The sequence below is a fragment of the Gaeumannomyces tritici genome, assembly GCF_000145635.1.
Source record: "Gaeumannomyces tritici R3-111a-1 unplaced genomic scaffold supercont2.4, whole genome shotgun sequence".
Classification (NCBI taxonomy): Eukaryota; Fungi; Ascomycota; class Sordariomycetes; order Magnaporthales; family Magnaporthaceae; genus Gaeumannomyces; species Gaeumannomyces tritici.
Window position 1 is genome coordinate 2,112,772 of NW_008804548.1, and position 19,634 is coordinate 2,132,405.

Genomic DNA, 19,634 nt, shown 5'->3' on the forward strand with positions numbered 1-19,634 from the left:
GGGGGCCGAGAAATATGACGGGGACACTAGGTAGCAGCAGGCCGTGAGTCCGTATGGGTCTGTATATATCGCAGGTGCATGGCAGAATATGCATGTTCGTGCTACCATACCCCATTGCGCCCCTTGCCTCCCCTCCCGCTCACCCGCCTTGCTGGAAGAGATTACGCCATTAAGCGAGCGGACAAGGCCATCGACAGAACGACACCAAAGACTACAAAGGTGCTCTTGCAGCCTGCCGTCTTCCATTCATGTCCTTGCCTCGGCAGCGTTCTCTCCGCCAACAGCTTCCGAGTACCTACACGCCTGCCTCCCTCCGCGTGGGCTTGTCAACCTACCCTGGACGGCCGATACTCTCCTTGGGCCCCCCATTTTCCCAATCGCGCGCCCTCACATCACGCCATGGCCGACACAAGACCGGCCTCTTCGGCGGCGTCGTCCGTCACGGCAACCGAAGCTGGGGTGGACAGCGAGTCCCTCCGCCGCAAGGAGATGATGCTTTCAAACTGGGAGCTCGTGACTGACCCAGCTGGCGTCAACTCCCTGGTCCTGAACCACACATACCAGGGCCGCGGCACCGAGGAATCGCCTTTTATCGTTGACTTCCTGCCCGACGATCCGCACAACGCCAAGAACTATCCCCGCTGGAAGAAGTGGTGCTTCACCATGCTCCAGGCCTTTGCCTGCTTGGCCGTCGCCTTTGCGAGCTCCGCCTACTCGGGCGGCGTGGTCGACCTCATCCGCGAGTTCCACGTCACACCCGAGGTCACCATCCTCGGCATCTCGCTGTTCGTTGTTGGCTTCGCCGTCGGCCCTCTGCTCTGGGCGCCGCTGTCTGGTAGGTCTTATCCCTTGTCCCCATGACCCACCCCAGTGGTCTCGTCTGGTCTTGTCTGGTCGGAAACTGACATTCCCCGTGTGCCACAGAGTTCTATGGCAGGCAGATCCTGTTCTTCTTCACCTACTTCGCCCTGACTGCCTTCAACTGCGGGGCTGTGGCGGCGCCCAGCATGACGGGCCTGATCGTCCTCCGCTTCTTCGCCGGCGTCTTTGGGTCGTCGCCCCTGACCAACTCTGGCGGTGTCCTCGCCGACATGTTCGAGGCCGACGAGCGCGGTCTCGCGACGGCCATATTTGCCGCGGCTCCGTTCCTGGGGCCCTCGATAGGACCCATCGCCGGCGGATTCCTGGCTCAGGCCGCCGGCTGGCGCTGGGTGGCGGGCCTGATGGCGGCCTTCACCGGCATCCTCTGGATCGCCGTCTCGCTGTGGGTGCCCGAGACTTATGCGCCGGTGCTGTTGCGCAAGCGGGCCGACAAGCTCACCAAGCTGACCGGCAATGTGTACGTCTCGCGCATGGACTCCCTCCAGCCCAAGCAGACCATGATGGCCAGGTTCAAGGTGTCCCTGTCGCGCCCGTGGGTTCTGCTGTTCCGCGAGCCCATCGTCCTTCTGACCACCATCTACATGGCCGTCGTGTACGGAACCATGTACATGATGTTCCCGGCCTTCCCCATCGTCTTCCAGCAGGGCCGCGGGTGGAGCGTGGGCGTGGGCGGCCTGGCCTTCATCGGCATCACCGTCGGCATGTCCTTCTCTGTCGTCTACGCCATCTTTGATAACCGGCGCTATGCCAGGCTCGTCAAGGAGTGCGACGGCGACGTGCCCCCAGAGGCCCGTCTGCCGCCCGCCATCATCGGCTCGGCCCTGCTGCCCATCGGGCTGTTCTGGTTCGCCTGGACCAACGGCCCCGAGGTGCACTTCATCGTCCCCATCATCGGGTCGGGCGTGTTCGCCGCGGGCCTTGTGCTGGTGTTCCTGTCGCTACTTGTAAGTCTTTTTTCTCTGGTCCGCGGGGCGTGCGTCAGTTTTCAGGTCGGCCGACTAACAAGCCACAACTTGACAGAACTATCTGATCGACTCGTATGTCGTCTTCGCGGCATCTGTACTTGCCGCCAACAGCGTTTTGCGCTCGCTCTTTGGCGCCGCCTTCCCTCTGTTCACATCACGTAAGTCGAGCATGAACATGAGCACGCCGTATACGTTGCCTCGAATGCTCTGTGCTAACCGTGTCCTCGCTCCCGAAACAGAAATGTACAAAAGCCTGGGCATCCACTGGGCCAGCTCCGTGCCGGCCTTCCTGGCCCTGGCCTGCCTGCCGTTCCCTTTCCTGTTCTGGAAGTACGGCGCGTCCATCCGGACCAAGTGCAAGTACGCAGCCGAGGCGGCCGAGGTGCTGAGGAGGATGCGGGCTAGCAACGAGATTGTCAACGAGGACGAGGCCGTCGAGGAGGCCGACGAGCTGGAGAGGCGGTGGACGCTTGAGCGGAGGCAGACGCGGAGGCAGTCTGAGGCGAGGCGGAATTCACACGCTACCGAAGGCAGCCATGCCCAGATGCAGGTGATGGAGCTGGATGAGAAGGGGAAGATGGTCAAGGAACAGTCTTGATGCGTTGGCTGTGTTTTTTTCTAGCAGAGTTGGATACCTAATAGACATGAATTAGGTTTGACCTTGTCGCTTTGGCTAGTGCACGTTGGTTGGTATCATTCAGCGCACATCAATGCATTTTCCAATCATATTCGTGACTCGACGGCTACGTCGACCAAGCGTTGGCCTAAGCGCCCCCAGACCGCCCCACCACACCCACTGCCCGCCACCATGTGGGAAGGCCTGCGCTGTGCTATTCTTGACTCAATCCATGGCCCTTGCCGCCACATGAGTTCTCCCCATCAAATATCAAATGCACTTCGCCGACTGAACAACGGCCAACATCAACCGCCCACGACGAATACGAATGCCGCGGCCGCTGTCGATGCCGCCCAGCAGCAAGCATCTGTCGCCGGCCAGTCAACTAAACATGCCCGCCGTCCCTCGCGTCATCTGAGCAGAGCAGCAAGCAGGCCGCCTGCCTGCCCGCCATGACGACTGTTGGGGCAGCACCAGTGCCGCCGCCGCCAAGGGAGCCGACGCCGCTGCTCAAGAAGACGGCCCCGACCGCGCCCACCACCAGCACCGAGTCTCTGGCGTCGACGGGCCCGAGCAGGGCCAAGAGCCGGGGGGCGACCACGCCGTCGGGCCACGCGGGCCAGCAGGACGCCGCCACACCCCTTCACCAGCGGCCCAAGGGCCCCCCGCAGCCGCGTCGGTCGGCTGCGCGAGCCGCGCCAGGGTCAGACCCCCTGTCGGAGCGCGCGACTACCCTCCTCATCCGCCGCACCCTCTGCCCGCAGCAGGGCGGTGGCGACAAGGGCCGCACCCCGGCGCCCATCGAGGACCTCCTGCCGCCCCTCACCAGCCGCAACGACGTCGACCTCCAGCTCTACGCCATCATCGCCATCGTGCTGCGCGACTTCGTCCAGACTTGGTATGGCAAGATCACGCCCGACGACGACTTTGTGGCCGAGATCGTCCAGGTCATCGCCCACTGCACCCGCGCCCTCGAGCAGCGGCTGAGGAAGGTGGATCTGGAGAGCCTGTTGCTTGACGAGCTGCCCGAGCTATTGAGCCGGCACATCGATGGTGCGTGTGCTGGCTTGGCCTGGGCCGTGATGAGTGTTTTTTCAAGATGCATGTTCTGGATGAACCGCCCAGACGGCTGACCGACGGTCCCTGCCTGGCTAGCATATCGCATCGCCCACCGGCCAATAGTGCGCCCCCCACTCGATGCGAACCCCCGCCATATCTACCATTCGTTGTGGCCGGCCCCAGCCCTGTCGCCAGTCCCCTCGGACGCCGCCGCCGCCGAGGAGCAGGCATCCAACGAGTCTGCCTATCGCCAGCTGCTCGCTGAGGGCGTGCTAGCGGTCCTGCTCCCCACTGAGGACCTTGAGAACCCGTGTCTAACGACCCTGGTTGGCCAGATCCTTTCCGAGCTAATCATCGGCGGAGTGGTCGCCAGGAAACTGTCGGAGCCGTGGCTAATTTGGGAAATCATGGCGTCGATGGCGCGGGGAAAGAAGCAGGAGGAGAAGAAGGCTAGCTCTGATGCTGTCACATCCCCTGCGCTCGCCTCGGACGCGAGGCCACCACCGCCGCCAACTCGGACGAGGAGCTCAACGGCGACGCCAACGCCAACCACGACCACTACACCAACAGCAGCAACCACGACCCCACCAGAGTCCAGGCCGACGATGGCTGGCTATGCCGCGTCGCTTCAGCAGCTATTTTGGTCCATGGTGCACACAGGGTTCCTTGCCTTTGCCCTCCTCCGTGCCCTTGTCGTGACCCTGGCCACCTACCGTTCGGTCCCGTCTCGTTTGGGGGTTGCCGTGGCCAGTCACGGCCGCAAAGGAGGAGCAGTCACAGCGCCATGGGCGGTGGAGACGCCAATATCCCCAGCTACAGCAGACAAGGCGCCGCAGCCTCGGCACCCCAGGACCAAGGTGCCCGTGGCCGTCTTCGGGATCTGGACGGCAGCGTCGAATCTGCTCGAGGTGGAGGCTCGGATGCCCTGGCTCCGCGGCTGCCTCTCGCTGGCCCAGTGGGTGGCCATCACGGGCCCTGGCCAGCTGGCCGGCCTCGACGGCCCCGTGGATAGGTAGGACAGAACATGCAGCTCGTCATCTCCCCGTCCCTCTCACGCCCCTCCTGTTTCTCCTCCCCCCTCCCTCTCCCCATCCTCATCCTCCTAGTTCGGCTATCGTGAGTGCCCTCCTGCATACACGGCAGGCGAAGCTGCATGTAGCCCAGGTCACTGGACCTCCCGGTTTCATCCATTCATGTGCTCTAATGGCAATTTCCCGCCTTCTTCCTCCCCAGCCCAGTCTATGCGGTCATTTCCTTCACACCCTCTTGCTCCTCGTGCGTATCTCGTTTCGCCAGCGTCCGGGCATGGCGGGTGATGTAGAGAAGGGGTGGAGATGAGGTGGAAGAGCCGCCCAGTGACAGTTGCTCTGTGGCTGGCTCGACGAAGCAAGCCGCTTCTCGTCTCCCTAGTGGGCCGCACACCACTCACTCGCCCACGTCCAGTCCACCCTCTTTCTCACTCGTCCGCAGCAGCCCTCGACTCGCTTGCTCATGCACACTCCCCATCACTCGGCCCCAGAGACAGATGGTCATCCCGTCACGACCACCTTCACATGTCGCCGCCGTCCCTCTTCTAAATTGCTTCTTTTTACCATGGCGCTCCCATTCTGCCCTGGCATGACATGACATGACATGTCACGGGGGTTCGCGACGCGAGATGCGCGCCCGCCAATCCGCAGCCAAAAGCTGGCTGGCTCGAGGTCAAAAGGCCTGCCGACATCGTCGCCTGAAGCAAGCACCCCTGCAGTGGAGTACCCCAGCAGGCACGGCATGGAGCCAGGAAGGGAAAGCACCGGCGGCGTCCTCCTCTCCAGGTGCGACGCAGCCAGCCGGCGTCGGGCCAATGGGCGGGCGACCGACGGGTGCTGCAGCTTCATTGCTCCAGGCTCGATGCGGGGCTCGGGCCTGGCCTGGCCACCCGCGAGCCTCGTTTACGCGCCGGGCTGGGCCAGGGGCCCCTGTGCCCCATGCAGCATCCTGCAGGGATCCGTCAAGAAGGAGACCGTTCCTCCCACGGTTTGCCAGGCCTTGGCCTGCAGCCCTCCAACGGCGGACTGGTGTTCGCTGACGAGACCCATCACCTTACCTGTGTGGGTGTATGTGTGTGTGTGTGTGCGTGCGTGTGTGCGTGTGTGGCCTGCCCGAACGAACGCCGTCGTCCATCGTCATGAGAAAGAGCCAGTCAGCACCGCGTGGTTCATGGTTACCTCGTTCCCTGCATCCCCCACGTCCGTGCCAGCCATGCCGCCGCACCTTCATCCATCATGAAAACACGGCATGGTCTGGTCTTGGGCCGTTCTCGGTAGCAAGAACGACGTTGCGTCTTACCGGCCTCTCTCCGTCCGATCGGCACTTCTGCAGTCGCATGCGCCGCGGTTCTTTGGGGAGAGCGAGAGGTCGCCCTGGCCCGGCATCACCACCGGCACTGCTATGGTCGCCCTCGTTACCACCCATCCACCCACTCCCACCATCAACCAATAAACCCCTCCCCCAGCAACCACCCACACTTGTGAATCCCATTCCGTCCTCCTGCACCCCGCCCCTTGCGCATAACGTATTCACGTCTTCCTATTTGCTCACTGTGTCTAATCAGAGCAGATAGGGAAACCCGAGGTTTCTGCACAGTGTGCGGCGAGCACTTTGCTCCCCCTGGCTTTCCATCTCATCCATCCTTTTTCTCTGCTTCTCTGCTTCTCTTTTCCACCCCATCTCTTCCGAGCCTGAGCTCCAGGGATGCATCCATTGGTGCCCACACAACGTTGCTCTTGTTCCACAGTCTATGCCCGTTTTGTTCAACCGAGACTCCCTACCGCCCCCATGTCGCTCCTTTTTTTTTTTACGCCCAGTCGCTTCTCGCCAACCCTCACACACCCGCCGTTGCCTCATGCTCAGAGCTGACCGTCATGGTGCGACCACTTTAGGCTCGTCTCCCATACCATCGCCCGCCATTTGCTGAACCCGGCCAAGCTGCCCCCACTCTTGCGCTCCCTGCGAGCCGCCATCTTCCCCAACAATGCCATGGGCACCCAGTCCCTGTTCCCGCCCTCATCCGAGCAGGAGCTGCTCGCGCTCAGACGCAGGTGCGCTAGCTCCCTTCGGTCTCTGGTTCCGAATGGCGTAGCGAGACTGTACTTTGGCAGCAACAGCAACAGCGGCGGGACCCAAATTGGAATGGGGGCCTCAACTCTGCTGCGGACCGGTCCGAGTACCGGAGGAGATGGCTCACCGCCAGACCGTGGCCCCGATGGCCAGACGAGACCGTCCAAGTCCCCACAGCAGCACCAGCAACAGCACCAGCTGCCTGCGTCTAATCTCACCGGCGCTAGCAACTCTGCTGCTGCTGATCATATGAGCACTAGCCGCGTCGGAACCACAGCTGGTGGACCCCCCGCCGTCATCCCTGGCGCCCGTCTCGACGACGAGCGAATCGTGGCCGAGATCGAGTCGGGGATCCTCGACGTGTTTGGCGACACCTACTGCAACAAGCACCTCATGTATGCCGCCCTCGAGCTTCTGCTCGTCCGCTTGATGCCCGAACTGGCCGACCGCGGTGTTGTCGACCTCTGGGTCGAAAGACTAAGCTAGTAGAACCCAAGCTAGCCGGCCTTGGACACGCAAAATCACAAAAACACGACAAAAAAGGCACGCCCCATCGACTTGCACACGGCTATGCGGCCTCAACCGCGGCCACCATGTCGTCAAGTCGACCCATCATTTTCGGAATCTCACATGACGCAAGACCCTCTCTTTTTTTTTTTTTATTCCTCTTGTCGCTTTTCTAACAGCATTACCCACTCCTCTAATCCCGCTCCGTGGGGTCCTTTTGGTTTCTCGGCATGTCGTCTTCAGCAAGTAAAATCGTCAGCTTCACAGAAGACCAGCCGCCAGCGGGATTTTGATAATAATCGCTCTGACCCCTTTTTCCCCACTGCCTGACCACGAATCATCATCCACCCCCTCAGCGGGGGGGTCTTTGCGTCTCTTTACAAGCGTTCATTGGGTTGTCTATCGTGCATGCATCATGCCAGCATCGACGAAGGGAAGAAAAAGAGAGGATGAGAGGTAGGCAAGTGGCAGACAGGGTATGCACGCCCACCCGCCCAGGTGCGGACCCCGGCGGGAAATATCGCATCGGGGCTCCGTCCTCGATTCTAGAGGGTCGGTTCCGCCACTCCTCCGGCGGTTGGGGGCCCTCGATGGATGGCTGGCTGGCTGTTGTGTGTAGACATGATGGAATCGCCAGTGGGGAGAGAGGGAAGGGGGGGCCAGGGCCAGGGCCAGGGCCAGGTCCTGCCGAAACCAGGCACATTTTGGCCCGATGCTTCGGCTTGGCTGCCGCCCTGCCTCATTTGTTGGTTGGCCGTCCGTCCTCTTGTAAACTCACCGTTTGCCCCATAGTCAAGGGGACGCACACCGCTGCGAGGAGGGGCAGTTGCGCTCACCTATGTACACTTTTCAGCCCACACCCCCCTCAGGTGCCGAAAAGGGACGACGTTTTTGAGATGAGGGTGGGGAGAGAGAAAAGAAGCAAAAAGAAGGAATAACGAATAAAGAAAGAAAAAACACCCCGTGGCACACAGCTCCAACTTTTCATCACCTGTGTGGGGATGGGTAGGGGGAAATTGACGCCGAAACAATGTTTGTGCTTTGTATTCCAACCCGGTTTCTCCGAGTCACGAGCCTATCCACCCGCTTCTTTATGCCTCAACCCCAATCCAATATCCGAGTGAATTCCATCCAACCAACGACATTCGAAAGCCCTAAGGCGCCAAGAGCCCTCTTATCCGTGTCTTGCCGCAATCCTCCAATTCCAGGTACGACAGGCAGAACATGAATATGCACCTCGGCGGTCTTCATGCACCGGCCGGCGAATGCTTGCCGGGGGAGAAAACCGGCCCCAAATGATAGTAGGGGGTTAACAGCGATGAGACCCAGGAAATCAGAACATGACAGACAGACAGACAGACAATACTAGGGCGAAAGTTTGTATAAGAAAAAGAAAGAAAGAATACAGTGGAGAAAAGTGACAGTCAGGAAATGGAGTGGCCGAGAAGCAGGATGCGTGAAAAAAAAGAAAAAAAATATGCCAAAAAGAAAAGAGCTGTAGCAAAAACTGGCAGCAGACATAAGCAATATTTTGCTGTTAGGACAGCGGGTTCGCGTGAGCGGAGGAACTCTTGCCCGAAAATGATGCCGGAGCTAGACTGTTCAAGGAAAAAAAATGCTCCAGTGGGAACAGGTCTGACCAGAGTCGCTTCGGGGTGAGGGGTGAGGGGGGGTATGTGCGTGAGCGTCTATGTATCGTGGTGCCATGGGCGCCCGGATGTATTGGGTGTATTACAAGAGAGACTTGTCGGGGGATGATGCAATGACCAAATAAAAAAATTCAGTGGGAACATTGAAACAAAGGGGTGAAAAATGCAAGTGGTATCGTGTCTGTTGCGCGGCCAAGGAAACCCCTTCCAGGTCCCTTGCTGGCTGCGCCGGTCAAGGGGTACGAAGCTTCGGGCCACCCCCTTTGGTCATGTAGCCATGGTTGTCGGCTCCATCTTGACCGTGCCCATGGACATGGACACTGGAGGCGCGCTCGCCATCTCCATCTCGCCCTCGGGGATGCGTGAGAGGCCCCCCATCATGCCCTGTGGTGTACCCGACTTGGCCATCTGGGATTGGTGTAGGCGCAGCTTCTCGGTCAGGCGTAGAACGTAGTTGTAGTCGTTGTGGTCTATCAGAGCCCCGGCATTTTGCTGGATAAAGGACAGCAGTGTGTCGGCCGCCCTGCGAGCATCTTCCTGCGTCGGCGAGCTGGGAGACGACCCATTCGTCGGGGTCGGGGCGGTGCCGTTTCCTATCGGAGTGCTGCTGGCGCGCTGGGCAAGGCTGCTATTGCTGCTACTTCGGCGGAGGTGAGGGGACGTCACGGTCGTGTCGATGGCAAAAGGTTGGGCCAGTATCTCGTTCATCGGGGACTCGAGTGCCGACGATGGGCCTGTCGAAACTGCATTGTATTTGGGGGAAAGGGGGTCCTCGGCCTGAGACGACTGGTTCATCAGCTCGATGTCGAGTGTCGGGAACGTCTGGCTCCGCGGCCGCTGAAAGTTGGAGCTGCCCGGCATCTCGCCCCTGGCAGGATCAGTTAGGAAGCCACCGCCAGAATTTGGATCTGGCGAGAAGGTGAATGTTGTTGGGCGCATGTCTGCTGCGGTATGCCATGTTAGATAAAAGAGGACTTTACGTGATCCAGCGCGGGAGAGAAAAAAAAGGAACAAGTCCGCAGAAAGCGACTTCATGGGTAGGTTGTACGAACCACTATCCGACGTAAAGTCCATGAGGCTGCTGCCGCCACCTTCCTCGTCATCACTCTTTCCGGGGTTGGCCGAGATTGGCGAGGGCTGGGCGGCAGGGTGCGGGGACGCTGGAGACATTGAGGCCATTCCGCCAAGACCTAAGCCAGCAGCCGCTGCGCTGTGAGGGATGTTGGTTTCAGAGGCCCTCCGTAGCAGTTTCGGCCCGCTAGAAATCCCGTTCTTTTGTTTGAACATCTTGAGACCCGCTGAGGTCGATAACTGTTTAAGCAAGCCATCAGACGAGCCCGCTACCGTCTGGGAAAAGAAGCGGGCCTGATTCCTGATGTCCTGGTCAGTCACGGGCGCTCCCCGCGACACAGTATTGCGAAACCAGTTGATGAGAGCCTTCTCAACATCGGCCGACTTCCCCTTGAAGGTTCGCTTGATCGGTGACTCGGCTCGATCATCAGGGTTCAGGTACTTGTCCTTGTTGCGCAGAACCTTGGAGACGGTGCTAGAGGTGAGGAGCAAGTTAGGGAGATTTCCATAAATCATTCATGAACAACAATGCCATAGTCCATCTCCATCGCCCGTGGTCGAGCAGGGGCACAGCCACAACTAACCACGGGAAACAACGGGAAAGAAAACCGGACGTGGTTAGACACAGGAAGGGTAAGTAACAAGAGCCCAAAACTAACCTTCGCTCGACGCCAAAGCGACTTCCTATCTCGGTTTGCTTCAAGAGAGGATTCTCTTCGGCAAACTTGCACATTTCCCGGCGAATTTCGTTGTTGAGCGTCTTCCGAGGTGTCGTGGGGGTGTGTGACGTTGGCATCTTTGATGTCTTCAACTGGACCCCGAGGGGCGGTGGCATAGTGACGGGAGGTGCCGAGTAGCTCGTGGGCTGTGCCATGCCGCCTGGATTCGTCAGTTGACTCGGCCAGGTCGGATTTGACGGCATGATTAGCGGGTGAAGATGCGGGTGGCCCTGGTTCTGGTGCGGATGCTGGTGCTGGTGTTGATGCTGGACCGGGCGAGGCGGTGGCGGCAGCGGAGGGGGAGGCATCCGGTTCGCGATGGACTCGGACGGCAACGTATGGGGCATGGAGCCCAGGCCGAAGGCGTAGCTATGATGGCTGTAGTCAGGCATGGGCGACGGCTGAGTATACGACGACATGTCGACCCAGTGTTGGCCAGCGCCGGAGCTGGAGGCGCCGCCGAAGCCGTTGTGGTCCGGGGACATGTGTCCCTCGGGCGACATGCCCGTGGTCCCAATAACCTGGTGATGCATATTGCGCAGTGGCAGGCAGTTGCCGACAGAGACGGGGCAGCCAGATTTGCTTTCACGACTCCGTAACCAAGCTCACTTCCCAGCAGTCGGGGCCGGAAACCTGACGGGCGAAGGGGCAGTGTGCCTTGCGCGCGCGCGCGTGCGCGGCTTCGCGTGCGCGGGGCCTCCTTCACAGTCTGTCCGGTCCGTCCTGGTGAGACCTGGGCCAGAGTCTGGAAATCAGATGGGTGCGGAAAGCCAGGCTATGGCCGGTCGGGTCGTGGCAATGTAGTTGTATCAGTTTGTTGGCGACGCAGGCAGGCGACAGGGCAGACCATAGCCTCGGCCCATGCACAAGATGCTATGGCTATCTGCTTGCCTACTCGGGCCGTGTGCAGCAGCAGCAAGTCGAGATGGAGGGGATGTCCGGGCCTAGGCCAGGTGGTATCAAGTGCAGGCGGGTGATCAACAAGCAGGAGGAAGGGCCGGGTGGGATGGAGTATATCGATATCGAGTATCTACCACGGCGGCAGGCGGAAAAGAGCCTCGATTCGACCGATGAAAAGGTCGGCTGCATGGAACAGACGCCGCAATGCAGACTCGGGATACTGGGCAAGGCGGGACCCCCTCGAGATGATAAATCCCACGCACGGCAGCAGGCATGTGGAGGATGGTGGGCCCTTGGGAGGCTGTAGACGACGGACACAAAGGCCAGGCGTGCCTAACATGGGACCTAAGTACCCGACGAGGGTTGACGGAGTCGGGAGGAGACTGGGATGGCAGACGACATGCTCCCCACTTGGAAGGAGAGGGGGCAGGACGAGAGAAAGCGAGCGGAGGGGGGGGGGTGTGCGAGTGTGTGTGATCCCCTGTTAGGAGGTACACAGGATAAGGTACCGGCAGGGGTCAAGGGAGTGGCAGGGATGGAGCAATGCAGCCACGGGATTGGACGCTGGACATTGACACACAATCTTTTGCACACCACTCAATAACACGGGTTAGTAAGGGTTGGGTGCTGTCGGATTTTAGGGTCAGGACGACCGCTGGAGGTGACAGAGCACGAGGTGGATTCCTTTTGAATTTTTCATATTTTTTTTTTCTTGTCTGGTGGGGGTGGACGAGCTGTCGTTCGCCAGAGTGTGTGGAGGAACTGCGAAGCAAAGAACGGCATGTCATATGGCAGAGAAAGAGAGGTCGATCCGTAGCTCGAGGAAAAAGCCGGATCATGGAGAGCTTAACTTGCTAGCCGGCAAGCCGCCCAGGTCAGCCAGCACCTGGGTTGGTACGTTCCTACCTATGGAACTACCCCCTCTACCCGAAGCTATACCTAGATAGGCGCGTCCACCAGCGATGCAATGTACCTCAGGGCGGGCGTCGATGTGGACGACAGAGATCTAAACTACCACGACGGCGCCGATGGGAGGCGGCCATGGCAAGACCACGAGGCGGGGGCCTGGCGATGGGCTGGCGACTGAAGCTGCACGCTTGTTGGTGTGATAGCGGCGACCGATTGATTGATTATTGATTGAGCGTCTGGAGCGCACCGAGGTCGGGCCCTGTTTCGCTGCCCACACACCCTCACGGTGGAGCGGCGACACACACCGGCCGGCTGGAGAGAGACAGAGAGAGCGAGAGAGCCTGGTGGTGGTTTTCGCGCCCCCCCTGGTCAAGTCGCATTGTGGCCTGTGCTGGGCTGGGCTGGCGCTGCTGAGCGTCCGGGGCTCCGTGGAAACCTCGCTCATCCTGTCCGGCGAAGGGAAATGATGCAGCAGGCCGAGCCGACCCTAGGATGGAGTATCGGACGCCGTCTGGTACCATCCGACAGGGGCGAACAACATATGGTGGTGGTGATCGTTCCTTCCTCCCTTGTCCTGGGGTGGCCCTGGTGAGCTGCCCCCCCAGCGGGCAGGCATGGCAAGCAGGCAGGCCGGGCAGGAAGGACGGGAAAGCAGGAGCCATCAGGCCAGCCTGTGTGTGATCCATGGATGGTCGAGACCCACTTTCTCGTCGCTCATGGACGCAGGCAGTGGACGTGGTACCTGCCGCAAAGTACCCCGACCATTTGGGGCATGGCCATGGTAATCATGGATGGGAGGATGGGATGGAGAGAGCCAGCCGTTGGTTGGCGTTGGGGAGTGGGGCTCTCGGGCCAAAAAAGACAAAAAAAAAAAGGCCATGCATGCTTCGCGACGGCGGCCATCAGAACGCCCCTTTCTCCCCCCTTCCATCTCCATGCGACAACTCTCTTCGCACGCCACAGGCCGTAGACGGCGATGCTCTCAGTAGGCTTGTCAAGGATGCCTGGCCTTGCAAGTCCACGCCGGCCGGGCTGAGCTGCAATGGCCTCATTGGGATGGGAGCAGTGACTGGAGGGCAGAAAGCGGCAGAAGCCAATGGGCAGAGGCCGAGCCAGGGGCAGGGTCAGCCGAGAAAGCCGTCATCCGATCCATATGGCATCCATCCAAGATAGTCTTCTTCTCTCCACGATTATTGATTGTTATTTTTATTCTCTTTATGCTGATTCGGCCCCCCGTTTTTGCTCCTCCTCCCACACAAGCCCTCCAATCCTCAGTCGTCTGCTTTTTTAGCACTCGCGTTGCTTGGCGCGAACCGGTCAGCACAACGTTCGGCGACACGTCTGGGGGAGTCAGCTTCTGGTTGAGGTGACGGGAATGGGGAATGGATGGCACGGTCAAGCAGGCCAGAAGCAAAGAGGACGAAAAAAAAAAAAAAAAAAAAGAAAGTAGAAACAAGGCGGCTGGCAGAAATGGGAAAGGCGCAGAGTCAACCAAGCATGAGAAATGCGAGACGCGATAGGCGGCGCAAGCCTTCTTTCCGTGGCGCCCTTCAGCAACGGCTGCCACTCGGGACCGGAGAGCTCTCCCTTTCGAGACTCACTAGGGCTTCGCCGAGATGATCCGTATCTAGGTACATGGCTGCTTCAGGTGCCTGGCAGCTGGAGCCACCGACACCCTTGTTGACCACGGCTCAAGATAGTGGCAGTGCAAGATAGCTTGTAGGTACGTACGTACGCTTTCTGGGATCCAGGTTGATGGGATGGCAGAGCGCATTGGATATCACGACCCAGATCAAATCAAATTCTCATGTGTCCTTGCCCGCCCTCGATGCTACCAGACCGGTTTGTTCGCCGTTGTTTGTTGTTGGCTGGGGGTGTCGCATGTGTCTTTGTCTGCGGCGTGTGTGGGCATCCAAATCAGGTCAATGCACACGGACCAGCTACCGAAGGCAACACATGCGGGCCATGTCGCTTGGCCTCAAATTCTTGGCAACAACCACCACCCCCCGTGCCTGCACCGAGAGGCGGTTAGCCCCACGGCCATGGGGGGAGATGGGGGAGCACAGGCCGAGAGTGTGAGGGCTGCTTGCTTGCTTGCTTGCCTGCTTGCTTGCTGCTGGCCGCTGGGCTGGCGGCCTGCGTGGCGGGAGCGTGGTGAGGGAGGGACAAGGGGAAGGGCGTGTTCGGTTGCAGACGCCGCCCCTGTGCTTTGCTTGCTGCTGCGATGCGCCGCCGACAACATCATCAGCAACACATGAACCGTTCCACCTTCTGGCACGTCCCTCTCCCGCCCCGCCCGTGCTCGATTGGCAGTGCTGGGTCCCTACAGTAATGGGGTTGAGTTGGGGTCGATGCAGACAGGACAGGCAAGCCTTGGCTCGGCAGACGGCGACTTTCACCGTCATCCATGTTTTGAGGGTGCTCCATGCATGAAACGTTCAAAGAGGATAAATAAACATTATGACGCCTATCAACAGATATGAAAGAGACAGAAAGAAGACGAAAAAAAGAAAAAAAGCACAATTCACGCCGATAGGGATTTATCATTCTCGTGACCGATGGAGAGAAAAAAGGAAATGTAAACCCCGTAAAAAGAAAATTAAGGGAGAGAGCCGGCAACAAGTAAAAATAAACATGACTAAAAAAGCCCGCGGATCTAGGCCAGCAACTCGCGGGCGACTTCGCGGGCTGGACCGTACCGCAGCGCTGATGCTCTCAGGTCGGCGATCATCAGTGCAAGCAAAACTTGTCCTTTCCTCCTTGCTTTTTTCCCCCTTCATCCTCCAACTTTGCTTTTTCTTTCTTGCCTGCCCGCTTTTATTTCATTTCTTTTGATATCCCCGAGGCCTGCCAATTCTCTTTTTTGGCGCGCTTAACACACAATCCCAGCTTATACGCGGATGATACGGGAAGGGGAATAAATATCACAACCTCCCAAATGTAACGGTCGTCCGATACAACACAATATGCACATCCCCATCTTTCAGGTGTGGCCTGTGCATTGTTACTACCCCCCGTGGCCCCTCACCGGGGTGTGGTCAGGCACCACCTATTTGTCCCATATCCAGCCGCCTTGCCGCGCACCCGAGCAGGATCCGGCAAGGCAAGGGATACGAGTGGCATCCCCAGCGAAGACGGGACGAAAAAAACAATAAAAAAAAACTGGCACAAGGGTCGATTTGCGAGCCCCATCAGGAAATAGTGAGCGAGAGAGACGAAAGCTTGGCCTCCAGGGGTCGCCAAGCAAGGTTCCCCGTATCGCCCTCTCCCTTCGACGCCCAGTTGGGCAGGCCTGCCAGGTAGGGATGGGATGCACATACCCCCTTTGGACATGGCAGAACGGGGGCTCTGGGGTTGGTTGCATCTCGATTCGTACCTGGCAAGGTTTATGAAATCTTGGGGATCGGTGATTACCTGGTACCTCCTACTTATCTATCAACTAGCAACAGGGCCGAGTTGCCCAAGTAGCGGACTAGAGGCACCGCACCACTCCGCCTGCTGTTCTCGCGCTTCTACTGGGCGTGGAATCATGGGGGCGACGAGGGAAAGGACGGCTTCTTCCATATTCTGGAGGCTGCAGCCCATCGCGCATAGCACAAGATCCATACACCGGCTATGGCCACTTGGGTTTAGGGGCGCTGCGTGAACCATGCCCGACAGAGGATGGGGAGGAGCCCAGGTGGGGAAAAGGAGACGAGAAAAATAAAAGGAAAGGGGAAAAATCGTCTCCATGGTTCCGAAGGGCCAAATACTGCCGAGCAGAGCATCCAGTTCCTCTCTGGATCTGGCCTAGCGCTTAGCGAAGAATTGGGCGGGTTGCGCGGATGTGGTAACGGTTGGCGGTTGCCTTCAAGGATAGCAAGCCACCGGGCCCTGGCATTTTGAAGCTATGCTAGTAGGGGGCACGAAAGCCAAAGCCAAGGCTGTCGACCAGAAGCTCCGTTCGCGGACCCATCTGTGCTGACAGTGGCCCTGGTCCTTCTGGACAGACAGCGGCTCGCCGCCGTGTTTGTGGGCGCGGTTGGTTGTGAAAGTGGAAGAAGAGAGGGCCGTTTTCGTGACGAGGCTAAGAGAAGAGTTACAACAGGGAATGTGCCGAAGGAGGCACTCCTACCAGGTCCGAGCAAACAGGCGGGTAAATAGAGCGCTAGCCACTGCCCGCCCTCCCCCCCAGCTTTGTCCGAGCGGGCTTTTTCGTCCATCCCCCTCTCCCTTCTTGGTCCTCGCGTCTCAAACCCAAACCCCGCCGCTGCTGGCAGGCCAGGTCCCCGCCAAGGCGCAGGCGGGTTGTCGATCGCTAGCGAAAATCGTTGGCGGCGGCAGGGCGGGCATTGATCGCAATACCAGCGTGCATCAGGATGCAATACAAGGCGCAAATGAAAACGGGCCAAGCTGGGGCGGGGGGGAGAGAGTAGCAGCAGCAAGCAGCAAGCAGCAGCATGGATGGAAGCAGCAACCAAGCAAGCAAGGGCACAAAGGGCAAAAACCGAAAGGGTGAGGCAACGATGGGCGCACGGCCCATCCGCCGTCGGGGCGGGATGGAGGTGTGGGTCGGGGTACCTGATTTGATGGGACCCACCTGCCTGCAGCACAAGTTCACTCCATGCCTGTCCAGTCCAGACCCGGCTGCATCGCGTCTGTCCAAAACGGAGCAAAGAATCGAAGTCAATGCTTCAAGCTCGATTCCCGTCCGTCCGGATTGATAATCATCATCGATATGTGCAGCGCCGCCTGGCCTGTTTCCTTTCCACCCATGCCGGGGTCCGTTTCGGGAGAGTCATGGGCTAGTCTTTTCCGGTCTGGCCTTGGTCCCTCGCTCAGTCGGTCGGTCGGTGTTCGGAGCCTTTGTTCCCCCTCTTGCGCGCTTCTACTGTGTACTGATGCTGCTGCTGCTGCTGCTGCTGCTGCTGCTGCTTGCTGTTGGGACCCCAACGCGGGCGAGCTGCGAGGGCGCATTGCGGATGTGACCTGGGTCCAAAAAGATCCTGGCTCCCTGGCTTAGAGGCTAAGCATCCGTGCTGCAGAAATGTCGAGGCGGGCTCTTCACGCCCCCCCGAGCGGCGGCAACAGACGCCCTCTGAAAGGCCACGGACGTGCCCGGGGCCCATCCGAAAGGGAGGGTGGAGGCAGCCTTGGCATTTCAGCCAGCCGATTCCGTCTGGTCGAGGATGAGGGCGTCGGAAGAAAAGAAAAAAAGTGAAGCTGTCTGTCAGCCACCAAGCAGCCATCAACCAGACCGACGCCTCCCTCCCTTCCCCTCCGCCCCCTCTTTGCCCACCGCCGCCAGGGTTGCGGCTTGTATCGTCGTTGCAGTCACCGTTGCTGATGCGAGGATCATTTGTTGTTGGTTCCCGTCAAACGACAAGAAAAAAAGTGACCGGATGACCCCTCTCTCACTACAAATGAATCCATCCATCTCGGTCGCCCCACGCAGGTACGGATACCTACCTCCATCGCTCGGGGCAAGCGAGAACAAGATGTGTGGAAATCGACAGATGCATCAACAGATGCATCGCGGATGTCATGGTCCATCTATTGCTTGTATCCTGATGATGACGAATGACGGCGGGGCAAGATGTGCAGATGTGAGCGAGCCTCCTCCAAGGGGCTCAAAAAGAAACAACAAAGAAACAACCCCCAAGGAGGCGGGGGGAAGAAACCAACAACACACACCACACCACACACACAAACACACGCACACCCCCTCCGCCTGCGCCGCCGACCTGCCGCCTAGCCCTGGTGCAGCCTGGGCGGGAGCAGCAAACAGGTTGTGCAGCATTGGAAACGCGCCAGAGGGCTGCTGCTCCAAGTCTTCGGTCTGGCGCGGCGGGCCCCCGGCTGCCCTGCGCGTGCATTGCATGTGTCTGCCATGCTTGTTCGTTGGCTGCATGCGCGCTCTCTGTATTTTTTTTTCTTCTCTCTCTCTCTCTCCCTCTCACCTGTGCCAGCCTGCCTACAGCATCAACCAGCCCACCCGCCCACCCGCCCACCGCCCCCTTCCCTTGCCCTACGTAGCACCCCAAGGGTACACACACGCTCCCACCCCCCACAAATCCTGTGACTGGTACTTGGGACGGCATTTCTCGTGCGGTCGAGGGGCACAGCACCGCCCGCCCTGCTTCTCACACGCACCACAAAAACAACCCGTACATGGCACAAAAATGACATGCTTCTCAAGCCAGGTCCCGACGCTGGGCCGCAATTTACGGCCGCATATACAGCGGCTACCCGCCTTTTCCTGTCATCCACGCCATGCAGGTCGTGCTCGTCCGGGAGGCAGAAACTAAGGAAGAGAAAGAAAAAAAATATGCACAAGGACCCTACCGAAGGAGGAAAAAAAAAAATAGCCCCCACTACCCACGGCCACGGCCAGATGCTATATGGACGATCGCCACACCCCCAAAAAAGAAAAACCGCGCCGCAGCCCGGAAACAAGAAGAGAAAATAAAGGACCCGACCTGCCGTCCACATGCGCCGCCCCCAGTTTACTGTTGGCATCTCAGAACCTACCGCTCACCTGACAATGAACGAACAGCATCTGTCTGGGCCAATAGAATCTCCCTCTGGTGAGTGCCGAAACGGGCCCCCAATCCCGTCAACCACCTGTCCAAAAGGCCCCGTTGTTTGAGCTTGAGTGCTTGCTCGTTGCCGACCAAGTACAGTATAGCACAGTACAGTATAGCACATACATGCACAGAACACACAGAGGTACTTGAGAGTAGATATGGATGTACAGTCGAACATGTCCCTCCCCGCAGCAGCCACAGCACCACAGCACCACAGCACCACAGCACCACCGCCCTCGCGCGAAAACAGAGAAAAAGGTCTGGCCCCTTCCAATTCGACTCGTGGAAGTTGCATGTATGTAGCTAGACATGTAAGCCGACCCCCGTGCAGAACCAAATTCGGGACGACGGCATGCCCGTGTCGTCTCGCCTCAAGAGTCTTTTGCATCACACCCGGTTCAAAGAGGCCGCGACATCCCACTCTTTCTTTCTCTCTCTCCCCCCTCCTCGGCCACGCGCACTCGACCCCTCCCTTCCCTTAGCCTATTATCCTTGTGGCGGCGCTAGCGCTGTTGCATCTCACCCGAGGCCATGTGGCCAGAACCTCTCCGGCAAACTCCATGTGGGATAACCTGATTGCTCCTTTGCGTGTTTCTCTTGGTCCCATCGGGTCGGGCTCCGATACTCTGCATGACTGCCCACGTGTATAGTGTGTGAACAGGGGGGGGGGGGGGGGGGGAGGGGGAGGAGAG

The 19,634-nt window shown here is 59.2% G+C and overlaps 8 protein-coding genes across 10 annotated transcripts; 5 read left to right on the top strand and 3 right to left on the bottom strand.

Moving 5' to 3' along the window:
• GGTG_08145 (hypothetical protein) lies at positions 1–2,617 on the top strand. Its single transcript, XM_009225982.1, has 4 exons — positions 1–835; positions 925–1,826; positions 1,903–2,005; positions 2,087–2,617. Exons 1-4 carry the CDS (start codon positions 79–81, stop codon positions 2,443–2,445), a joined length of 2,121 nt encoding a protein of 706 aa, XP_009224246.1. The 5' UTR covers positions 1–78; the 3' UTR covers positions 2,446–2,617.
• A 94-nt stretch (positions 2,618–2,711) lies between these two features.
• On the top strand, positions 2,712–5,392 carry GGTG_08146 (hypothetical protein). Its single transcript, XM_009225983.1, has 2 exons — positions 2,712–3,516; positions 3,619–5,392. The coding sequence occupies exons 1-2, from the start codon at positions 2,916–2,918 to the stop codon at positions 4,536–4,538; spliced, it is 1,521 nt and encodes a 506-aa protein (XP_009224247.1). The 5' UTR covers positions 2,712–2,915; the 3' UTR covers positions 4,539–5,392.
• A 407-nt stretch (positions 5,393–5,799) lies between these two features.
• On the top strand, positions 5,800–6,003 carry GGTG_08147 (hypothetical protein; the record flags this gene model as incomplete). The annotated part of the gene is made up of 1 exon (XM_009225984.1): positions 5,800–6,003. One exon carries the CDS (start codon positions 5,800–5,802, stop codon positions 6,001–6,003), a length of 204 nt encoding a protein of 67 aa, XP_009224248.1.
• Positions 6,004–6,540: 537 nt separating this feature from the next.
• Positions 6,541–7,107, top strand: GGTG_08148 (hypothetical protein; the record flags this gene model as incomplete). Its single annotated transcript, XM_009225985.1, has 1 exon — positions 6,541–7,107. One exon carries the CDS (start codon positions 6,541–6,543, stop codon positions 7,105–7,107), a length of 567 nt encoding a protein of 188 aa, XP_009224249.1.
• Positions 7,108–8,167: 1,060 nt separating this feature from the next.
• On the bottom strand, positions 8,168–11,869 carry GGTG_08149. 2 transcript variants are annotated; one of them, XM_009225987.1, is made up of 3 exons: positions 10,508–11,869; positions 9,830–10,323; positions 8,168–9,718 (listed from the first exon to the last, which is right to left on the bottom strand). In XM_009225987.1, the coding sequence occupies exons 1-3, from the start codon at positions 11,098–11,100 to the stop codon at positions 9,045–9,047; spliced, it is 1,761 nt and encodes a 586-aa protein (XP_009224251.1). In that variant the 5' UTR covers positions 11,101–11,869; the 3' UTR covers positions 8,168–9,044. The 2 variants fall into 2 exon arrangements, with proteins under 2 accessions (XP_009224251.1, XP_009224250.1); XM_009225986.1 differs by having other exon boundaries at positions 8,168–9,721.
• Positions 11,870–12,071: 202 nt separating this feature from the next.
• GGTG_08150 (hypothetical protein) lies at positions 12,072–13,062 on the bottom strand (the record flags this gene model as incomplete). Its single annotated transcript, XM_009225988.1, has 1 exon — positions 12,072–13,062. The coding sequence occupies one exon, from the start codon at positions 13,060–13,062 to the stop codon at positions 12,658–12,660; it is 405 nt and encodes a 134-aa protein (XP_009224252.1). The 3' UTR covers positions 12,072–12,657.
• Positions 13,063–13,153: 91 nt separating this feature from the next.
• Positions 13,154–14,519, top strand: GGTG_08151. 2 transcript variants are annotated; one of them, XM_009225989.1, is made up of 2 exons: positions 13,154–14,099; positions 14,215–14,519. In XM_009225989.1, exon 1 carries the CDS (start codon positions 13,181–13,183, stop codon positions 13,547–13,549), a length of 369 nt encoding a protein of 122 aa, XP_009224253.1. In that variant the 5' UTR covers positions 13,154–13,180; the 3' UTR covers positions 13,550–14,099; positions 14,215–14,519. The 2 variants fall into 2 exon arrangements, with proteins under 2 accessions (XP_009224253.1, XP_009224254.1); XM_009225990.1 differs by lacking the exon at positions 14,215–14,519 and having other exon boundaries at positions 13,154–14,199.
• A 2,391-nt stretch (positions 14,520–16,910) lies between these two features.
• Positions 16,911–18,292, bottom strand: GGTG_08152 (hypothetical protein). Its single transcript, XM_009225991.1, has 3 exons — positions 18,076–18,292; positions 17,655–17,698; positions 16,911–17,318 (listed from the first exon to the last, which is right to left on the bottom strand). Exons 1-3 carry the CDS (start codon positions 18,264–18,266, stop codon positions 17,194–17,196), a joined length of 360 nt encoding a protein of 119 aa, XP_009224255.1. The 5' UTR covers positions 18,267–18,292; the 3' UTR covers positions 16,911–17,193.
• Positions 18,293–19,634: the final 1,342 nt, after the last annotated feature.

Excerpts from the sequence above, each read along its gene's own strand:
- GGTG_08146 (XM_009225983.1), top strand. The coding sequence starts at position 2,916 with ATGACGACTGTTGGGGCAGCACCAGTGCCGCCGCCGCCAAGGGAGCCG. Across the intron at positions 3,517-3,618 it reads ATTGAGCCGGCACATCGATG|CATATCGCATCGCCCACCGG; the intron begins GTGCGTGTGCTG and ends CTGCCTGGCTAG.
- GGTG_08151 (XM_009225989.1), top strand. The coding sequence starts at position 13,181 with ATGGAGAGAGCCAGCCGTTGGTTGGCGTTGGGGAGTGGGGCTCTCGGG.
- GGTG_08152 (XM_009225991.1), bottom strand. The coding sequence starts at position 18,266 with ATGCAGCCAACGAACAAGCATGGCAGACACATGCAATGCACGCGCAGG. Across the intron at positions 17,699-18,075 it reads GCGGCGCAGGCGGAGGGGGT|CAACGGTGACTGCAACGACG; the intron begins GTGCGTGTGTTT and ends TCCTCGCATCAG. Across the intron at positions 17,319-17,654 it reads AAGCCGCAACCCTGGCGGCG|CTCGCCCGCGTTGGGGTCCC; the intron begins GTGGGCAAAGAG and ends GCGCCCTCGCAG.
- GGTG_08145 (XM_009225982.1), top strand. The coding sequence starts at position 79 with ATGGCAGAATATGCATGTTCGTGCTACCATACCCCATTGCGCCCCTTG. Across the intron at positions 836-924 it reads GCTCTGGGCGCCGCTGTCTG|AGTTCTATGGCAGGCAGATC; the intron begins GTAGGTCTTATC and ends CGTGTGCCACAG. Across the intron at positions 1,827-1,902 it reads TGGTGTTCCTGTCGCTACTT|AACTATCTGATCGACTCGTA; the intron begins GTAAGTCTTTTT and ends ACAACTTGACAG.
- GGTG_08149 (XM_009225986.1), bottom strand. The coding sequence starts at position 11,100 with ATGCATCACCAGGTTATTGGGACCACGGGCATGTCGCCCGAGGGACAC. Across the intron at positions 10,324-10,507 it reads CGCTTTGGCGTCGAGCGAAG|CACCGTCTCCAAGGTTCTGC; the intron begins GTTAGTTTTGGG and ends CCTCACCTCTAG. Across the intron at positions 9,722-9,829 it reads GGACTTTACGTCGGATAGTG|CAGACATGCGCCCAACAACA; the intron begins GTTCGTACAACC and ends GGCATACCGCAG.